This window comes from Pipistrellus hanaki (genome assembly GCF_964339955.1).
Source record: "Pipistrellus hanaki genome assembly, chromosome: 5".
Lineage (NCBI taxonomy): Eukaryota > Metazoa > Chordata > Mammalia > Chiroptera > Vespertilionidae > Pipistrellus > Pipistrellus hanaki.
The window spans coordinates 81,298,996-81,307,783 of NC_140507.1; the positions used below are offsets into that span (position 1 = coordinate 81,298,996).

The window sequence follows — 8,788 nt, forward strand, 5'->3', positions numbered from 1 at the left end:
GGTCACGTTCTGGTTGTGGGCTGTGGGGACTTCATCACATCCTCTCTGAAATTTAAAGTCTCACAGATGACCACAGCCAGCGCTGGCAGGCAGCACTCGTAGACACAGCATCGTCCATCCATTTATTGGGTGTGTGTAGTGTTGTCATGACATCTCCTGGGAGAACTGGGAGCACATTTGACACTCGTGACGTCAGGCCTGTGGGGGTATTGCCAGGTTCGCTGCAGCCCCCGCTTAAAAATAAAAAGTAAAACTTGGGGCCAGGAGCTGGGCGGGCCATTGTCAGGCTCTGACCCGTCCATCCTGTGGTCCATGCCGAGATCCCACTGTGGCCCAGGGGCTGACAGACCTGGCTACCTTACATCACCTGGCTACCCTGCCCTCCGGTGTCACTGGCCCCCCTTCAGAACTGAGAACTATAGAGGGGGTGACTTTTTAAAAAGGAGGGTCTGGAGGAGAGGAGGAGGGGTGAGTTCGCGGGGGAACAACACGCCACGGCAGAGCAGAGACAGGGCTGTATGTACAGGGAGGGGTGCAGGGGATCTCGCCAATAAATAAATAAATAGCTACAATAATAAATAAGGGTGACGGCTAGGGCTAAGTCGGGGCTGGGTCTGTGCCCGTGGTCAGGAGGGCCTGTGGTGGTTGGGGAGGGCGGGGCGGGGTGGGTGGCCGGCTCTCAGCAGGCGCAGTCCTGGTGTGGGGGCGCCTGCTGGTCCGTGAGCTGTGGGCCCTGCTTGGCGCCTGTGACGGCAGGGTCCGCTGTGTCCAGGGACTCGGACATCTTCTCACAGATGACGTCCACCAGGCGCTCAAAGGTCTGCTTGACATTAATGTTGTCCTTGGCACTTGCCTCAAAGAACTCAAACCCTGTGGTCGGGGAAGAAAGGGGTGAAGACCGTGGGCCCCCACTCCCAAAGGCACTTCCCTGAGATCCGAAATAACGAGGGTCCTAGTGCCTGCGGCGCCATAAGGCACTGGCAAGGAACATGGGGAAGTAGCGTTTAACTGGGTGTCTGCACTCCGTTCTTCACCCTAAAACTGCCCCTTTGCCGAAACCGGTTTGGCTCAGTGGTAGAGCGTCGGTCTGCGGACTGAAGAGTCCCAGGTTCGATTCCGGTTAGGGGCATGTACCTTGGTTGCGGGCACATCCCTGGTAGGGAGTGTGCAGGAGGCAGCTGGTCGATGTTTCTCTCTCATCGACGTTTCTGGCTCTCTATCTCTCTCCCTTCCTCTCTGTAAAAAATCAATAAAATATACTAAAACTGTCCCTTTGTTGGCCCTGGCTGGTTAGTTCAATTGGTCGCCCTGATATGCCAAGCTTGTAGGCTTGATCCCCAGTCAGGGCACATATAAGAAACAACCAATGAATAAATGGCAGCAAAGTGCTATTTCTCTATCTCTATTAAAAAAAAAACCCACACACAAAACCCCTTCTCATTGTCTCCCTGGCCCTGGTAAGACCCACCACCTGGCCCAGTCCCATCCACTGCCCCTGGTGTCATCTGACATTCAGATCCAGCCATGCCTGTTCCTGCTCACTCACTCCCTATTGCCCTAGGAAGAGCCCAGCTCTTAGCTTGTGGTCAGACCCTGCATCAGTGGCCACAGTTCACCCCGACTAGCCTCATGTTGCAACTGTGTAAAAGTGTTTGCCAAATGCATAGCGTCTCTCCCACTCTGGCCTCTGCCCAAGCTGTTTCCTCTGCCCGAAGGCCCGCCCTTTCTTAAAGAACCAGATGCAATGTCCTTCCTCCACGAAGCCTTTAAGGCAATCCCCACTGGACTCGCCCAGCCCTAGTCCTTATATTCCACAAAGCTGGAGGCCCAGCAACACCCGCAATGAGGCTGGGCAGCAAGAAAGTGTAGAATGAATCAGTAACCCCCTGCACAGGGAACATAAATCTACCCAAGACTCAGCCTGTAGGTGTCCAGCCCCTCCGGGCACTCACCAAGGTGGTCGGCCAGCTGCCGGCCGCGTTCGGATGACACCACCCGCTCATCCTCCATGTCACACTTGTTCCCCACCAGCAGCACCTGGGCATTGTCCCAAGAGTAGGTCTTGATCTGGGTTGACCTGGACAAGAAGGCAATGGGCAGGGTGGGGCTTGGAGGATCTGAGCCCCACTCCTTCACCCCTCCCCAGCCCCTCAGCTCCCCATTTCCCTTGAACCTGGCAGGCTCAGTTTCTCCTCCAGCCTCTGTCCTGCCAGAAACACTCTGCTGTCTGTGGGGGTCTGTTTCAGCAGCTCCCTGATCTCCAAAGTCTTTCACCTTCCCAGATCCCTGCCCCCAGAGACAATGTCTCTCTCCTCAGCAAAACCAGAAATTTTCTTAAAATTTATCATTACTTCGGGCCAGAAATGTAAATGTGTAAGTCCTTTAACCTGTGCTAACTGCCCTTATATTTTCTGTTCTTCCCTCACCCCTCAGATTTTTCCCCTCTATGTTTAGTTTCATTTTTCCACCTGAAATCTCTTTCTCCCCCTCTGTTATTTTGAGCCTTGCTATTCCTAAGAAGACAGTTTGAGGAATAATGAGGCAGAGGCAGCAGTGGAGGGAGACAGAACAGGGTGGAGGTATCACAGGGACAGACCTGCTGTCTTAATGATTATAGACTGACAGCAGGCCTGGGCCCCCAATATTGTTCTTTACAAATCTGCCGGGGGACTGGGGATCCCTCATCCGCCTACCCACCAGGCTTTGCAACATACCCAGCTCAGAAGACAGTCTGAGAGAAGGGGTAAAGGGGTGCTCACCAGTCCTGCACAGCATTGAAGGACTCCTCGTTGGTGATGTCATACATGAGGATGAAGCCCATGGCACCCCGATAGTAGGCTGTGGTGATGGTTCGGTACCGCTCTTGCCCTGCTGTGTCCTGAGGAAGAAGAGGCGGGGTCAGAGAGGACCCACATGCAAGTTCTTCGGTGGAAATGAGCTCTGAGACAGTCCAGTCCAGCTCTCGCGAGACCCAGAGCTTGCCCAGAGGCACCGGGGGCCAGGGAGAGCCAGCCAGCCACCTGCACCAAGAATGTGTGCTCATTCATCCTATAGAGTCCAGCACCGGCAGAACTGTCCCCTCATTCATCAATACACGTGGACAGGGCACTGCCCTGTGCCATGTACCACACTGGGCACTGGGGACACAGCTGTAAAAGTAGATGAAAACCACTGCCCTGTGGGACTGACTGCTCAATGCAGGAAACAGAAAACAAACACGTGGGAGAAAATGTACATATGTCAGAGGGCGGGAAGGACTGAGGAGGAAAGTCGTGTGGGCCGGGGCAGGTTTTAAAAACCTGAAGGAAGTGAGAGAGCACAGCCAGGCCAAAGGTGCCGGCATGGGACTGCTCCGTGGGTTTGAGGAATAATGAGGCGGAGGCAGCAATGGAGGGAGACTGGGTGGAGGTAGCACAGGGACAGACCAGGCAGGGTCTCCTATGCCAGGGTGGGGTTTGGGGTTTACCCTGTGTGGGGTGGGAGCCCATGGAAGGTCCTTCAGATCTCTGAGGGGCTGTGGGAGGCAGCCAGTGACCTGTCCCAGGCAATGAGGTTGGGGGCCAACATCTGGTGAAACCTCAACAGACTCTCATGGAAGAACTTGCAAATGAGGAAACTGAGGCACTCAGTGATGCTCCTGCAGATATCAGGAAGATACGTAGGAAGAACCCAGCACTGCTCATCCCTCAGCCCTGGAGAGCACTATTTAAGCTCCAATGGAAGAGGAGGGACTCTCTCCTGTGCCTTCGGTACCCCATACGCACATGGTAAATGCCCGGTTTGGTGAATGAATGAAAGAGACAGGCAAAGCTGGGGCCGGTTTTCCGGGAAGGGAGGGAGAGTGATGGAGCTAGGAGCCCCCCGGCTGGACCCACCCAGATCTGCAGCTTGATCCTCTTGTCATTGCGGTAGATAGTCTTGACCTTGAAGTCTATGCCCACAGTGCTGACAAAGGCGGGAGTGAAGGAGTCGTCTGCATAGCGGAAGAGGAATGATGTCTTGCCCACACTGCTGTTACCAATGATAAGGATCTTGAACATGTAGTCAAAATTCTGGTCCGAGGACTCCTTCTGTCCATAGCGGGAGTCTGTGGCGGACGCCATCTGGGAATGTGGGGCACAGGCTGGTGTGAGGGGTCCTCTGCCATCCCCAGGCCCAGGATGGAGAAAACTAGAGCCACAGGGGGAACCAGCATTCCGCCAGAAGCCCCAGTACAACTAACTGTGGAACCCAGGGAAGAGGGCTGATGTGACCTTGAAAGGTAGGGGAAGGGGAGTGTATTTCAGGAAGGAGTTCAGAGAAGCCGGGATGGGGACACTCCTACAGCCCCTTCCAGTGGACCTGTGCCCCAGGTCAGGCTGTAACCCTACACCCTATTGCCCGGAGGGGGTAACTGCGGCCGGCCCCGCCCCGCATCTATCATTTATGTTCCTCAGAACCCAAAGCGGGCACACCTGGACAGTCCGCCTGGACGCAAATCTGCAGCCCCAATTCCAGGCTGGGGGAGCTCAAGCTGAGGCAGCTGCATCACGTGATAGGGGTGGAGCGTGCACACTCTCACATGCACACATCAGGGCATACACCGGTAAACGTCGTGCACCTGAGAGGCGAATACACTCGGAACACAGAACAGAGACGCAGACACCTGTCTGCACACCGGCATGCATATACAAAGGTGCTAACCCATGCGTGCACACGGCGCCCTTCACACAGGCAGGTGCGTGTACGAAACCCACACAGGCACGCATTCCCTTGTACGTATGCACACAGCCGTGCACGCACACGCACAATCCATGCGTTTCTCTCCACAAGCGTGCAGCAAGGACATATTTGGGTCAGGACCCACACGGAGTCACGCGAGCATATTGAGGTGCATGCAAGGGTGCATACAGACCCGCCCACACAGGCGGGCGCGCACACGCGTGTGCACACCCCGCGCACGCGCACGCAGTTTCCCGCAAGGCATTCGCCTCCCCTCCCCCTCCCCCTCCGCCGCAGAGGAGAGGGTGAGAAGGATGAGGGTAGGCCAGGTGAGGGGAGCCAGGGCCCTACTCCTCCCCAGGCCGGCGACTACCTCATCCTCTGTCTTTTTAACGCCCACCAACCTCGTCCCCTAACCCTGCCAGTCCATCACCCAAATGAAGTTTATTCAGATGCTCTCAGCGGGAGCGCACCAGCTCACCTTGCCCTGCACCGATGCGGTGACGACCACAACAACAGCGACTTTTTTGGCAATGGCGGTGAGGAGCCTCCCGTGCGAGGATGGAGGGCTGCGCGGCAGCAGCTTGAGCCCCTGCAGTCTGCGGTGACGTCCTGCAAAGAGCGGGGCGGGGCCTCACATGCAGATGCGGCCGTGACGCCATCGTGGGGCGGGGCCGCGCTGGAAGAGGTGGCCCATTAACGCCCTCAGAGCTGGAAGGGGCGGGACTCTTACGCAGATTGACGCACGAATGGGGCGGGACCCAGCGTGCGCATCCAGTAGAGGGCGGTAACGTCACAGGGGGGCGGGATCGCCTTCCGGCTCCGCCTCTTGTCAGTGTCATGGAGGCGGGGCTGCGCAGCAACCTCTAACTGGCTTCAGCATTGGAGCGATGGGCCGATTAGCCAATCGGTGGTTATTATCTTCCTCCATCTGTTCATTAGTGGCTCCCGAGCGGTGGGTGATGAGGCCGAGGCCTGAGGGGGTCCGGGTGTTTTGGGGGCGTTCTCCTTCCCCACCACCGCTCACCCCAGGTGGGGACACTCTGGCGGCCCCTACCCAGACCAGGAAGCTGTATTCTCTTGTCAAACCCCCCTTCCTGTCCAATTTTAGAAAAAAGAAACAGAGGTCGAGATCTGATCCTTGCCTCCTATTTATAGGGTTCAAAAAAGTACAAAAGAAGAAAAAGCGGAAATAGGAGCAGAGAGACCCCGTCCATTTTCAGAGATGAAAGACCCCAACGTGGGCTGGGCTGATAGATGCACCGTGGTCCCTGTTGCTGAGATGAAATAAGAAACAGGGACCAATAGAGTCACCCTCCCCACCATTTCCCAGAAAAAGGAAAGGGGTGATGGACGCCCCAACAACCCCACTCCTTTCTGACCTCCATTTTCCAGAGGAAAATTCTAAGAAAAGGCAGAAGTAGGGCAGAGAAACTGCCTGACCCCACCTGCAAAGCCGGGAGCAAGGAGCCACCAGCGAGGCTTAGACACCCAGCAATGATGACGCGGAGCTGGAAGAGGCTTCTCCCCTCCCTGGTTCCGACTTAAAGACAGGGCCGGAGAGAGCCCCTCCATCCTGGGAAACAAGACCCAGACTCTGGGGCCTGAGACGCTCCATCGCACCCCCCCCCCCTTCCCCAATATTGAGGCGGGGGAATCAGAATTGCGGGGGGTCCCCAGTAGGGGGTGTGCAAGAGGCAGCTGATCGATGATTCTCATCGATGTTTCTAACTCTCCATCCCTCTCTCTTCCTCTCTGCAGAATTGCGGAGGGGCGGGAGGAGATACCCAGCCCTCATTCCAAGTCCCAGCCCCAACCCCCTCCGGGAGAATCCTCATTCCCCTAATTGCCCCCAGGAGGCGGGGATGGGGAGAGGCTCATCCTGTTTATAAAAAGCTCTCCAGCTGCGGAGGCGAGGAGAAACAGGAATAACTTTGCGCCTGCTGACCGCCCCCTCAGCCCACGCCTGCCCTTCCCCCTCCCCGCGCCCTGAAAGTGCAGAGTGCGCTCCTGCTCTGCTTGCACCTGGGAAATCTGTTTTACTTCCGGGTAACATTTTTGTCCATCTCCCCCACTGAGACTGCCAGAGTATCACAAACCCGCTGCAGAGAACTGTGAACATAAATAAATAAATCCACCCCAGGTTCCCTGCACACAAAGATGGCAGTAGAGTCCCAGCTCTGGTGTGGCTGGTCCAGGCACCCAGTGGGAGGGAGGACATGTGAGGCCACTTGGCTCCCTGACCCTCCTGCTTTCCGCTTCGTGTGTGGGTGGCACTTGGAAATACCTGCTTTTCCTCAGGGGAAAACACCCCAACAATGTGCAACAGCTTCTGCCCAAATTTGCATTTTAACATAAAAATCACGCAAGGCCTTTCTTACTAAGAATCAGCATTTGGCTCTGGTACTAGAGATGGTTGATTCAGGGGGAGGGGAGTTTTGTGTTTGGGGTGGTGTCCCGTCTGGCAGAAGAGACAGAGCTGGATGGGAGAAGCACCCCAAACCCTCCCAGGTCCCGCCCCACTCAGCAAAGTCCAAACTCCTCCCTGAAATCCAGGTCCCACAAAGTCCCCACCAGTTACCCCCATCTCACCTTTCTCCTCTAGTCAGACACGCCTCCACTGGTTCCAGGTGTGATCCGGCCTCAGGGCCTTTGCATCTGCTGTTCCCTGTGCCTAGAGCACTTTACCCCTACCCCAGCTGTCCCCTCTCCTCGCTCTCGCATCCTTCATCAGGTTGATCAACGCCACTATCTCCTTCCAGAGGTTCCAGTTTCACCCTGTGGATTCCTATCATAGTTTTCTTTCCTGACCCATCAGAAATGACTATGTTGATGTGTTTATCCATTAGCCATCTATGAACTCTGTAGGTGTCCTATGATGGTATGACAGGAATGAATGAATGAATGAATGAATGAATGAATACAGGGAGTTAGGAAAGACCTCTCAGGGGAAGTGACTTATGAGCAGGAACCTGAAGGAGGAGGAGGAATTGGCCACAGGGAGAGTGAGGGAACAGCCCTGAGGCTGGAGCTCCCTAAGCATGCTTAAGGGGCAGCTCCTCTCCAGTTCTGTGAGGGAGGTGGAGCAGGCAGCTTTTCCCCCTTAACGGAAGGCAAACTAAGGCCCCGAGAGTCACCCTAAGGGGCCATAAGAACTAAGTGTTCCAAGGGGCCCTAAAGACTTTCTCCCGCCCTCCTCTTTGGGTGTAGGGTGGGCCACCAAGGCGAGGACCCTGAACAGCATAACATGGGGACATGGAGTCACCCCTTCTGTGGACCTCAGTTTCTACATCTGTGAAATGGAAGAAGAGAGAGGCCACGTTGATTTGCACTTTGAGCATGTGTCTCAGGGCCGAGCTCAGGGCATGCTTTCCTCAGATGTTGCCTGTTATTGTGATTATGTGACCCTCACCAAGAGCCCTCTTTATCCATGGAAAGACCAAGGCCTCAGGAGGCCACGGGACTTGTTGAAGTTGTCGAAGTCCATTTTGGTTTGGGGACACTGAAGATGGTGCAGTGGGCCTGGCCCAGGCATCCCGGGGTCATGGTCTGGAGAGAGTGACGGACATGAATCAAAGAATTCCCCAGAGCTTCCACCAGTGCCAGCCTGGAGTGGGGTGTTAAGGAGGATCTCCCAGAGGAGAGCTCGCTGAGCTGAGACCCAAAGGATGAGGGTGAAGGAGAAAAGAAACATCCCAGGTGGTGGGCAGAGCATGTGCAAAGGTCCTGAGGTGGGGCTGTGCTTGGGTGTGGAAAGCCAGAGTGGGTAGAGTGCAGTCAGTAACGGGGAGTGAGAGGGATGCCTGTAGCACAAATTCAAGGGGAATATACTAGCATTCTTATGAATGGGTGAAGAAAAATCCAGAGGGAAATAAGGTAAAATGCTGAAGATAGATGGTTTATGAGTGAAGTTATAACTGAATTTTATTTCCTTCTTATGTTTCCATTGTTCCCAAATTATCTAAGGTGAGCATGCATTACTTGTAAGGAAAGGGGCAGAGAGCAAAACTGTAAATAATCATTCCCTAAAAAAAAAAAAAAAAATTGATCCTAACTGGTTTGGCTCAGTGGATAGAGCGTCGGCCTG

General features: G+C 55.0%; 1 protein-coding gene across 1 annotated transcript; it reads right to left on the reverse strand.

Annotated features, from left to right (window-relative positions):
• Positions 1-96: 96 nt before the first annotated feature.
• On the reverse strand, positions 97-5,414 carry RAB3A (RAB3A, member RAS oncogene family). Its single transcript, XM_084884791.1, has 5 exons — positions 5,183-5,414; positions 3,876-4,103; positions 2,760-2,878; positions 1,953-2,077; positions 97-870 (listed from the first exon to the last, which is right to left on the reverse strand). The coding sequence occupies exons 2-5, from the start codon at positions 4,101-4,103 to the stop codon at positions 680-682; spliced, it is 663 nt and encodes a 220-aa protein (XP_084740917.1). The 5' UTR covers positions 5,183-5,414; the 3' UTR covers positions 97-679.
• Between the last annotated feature and the right edge of the window lie 3,374 nt (positions 5,415-8,788).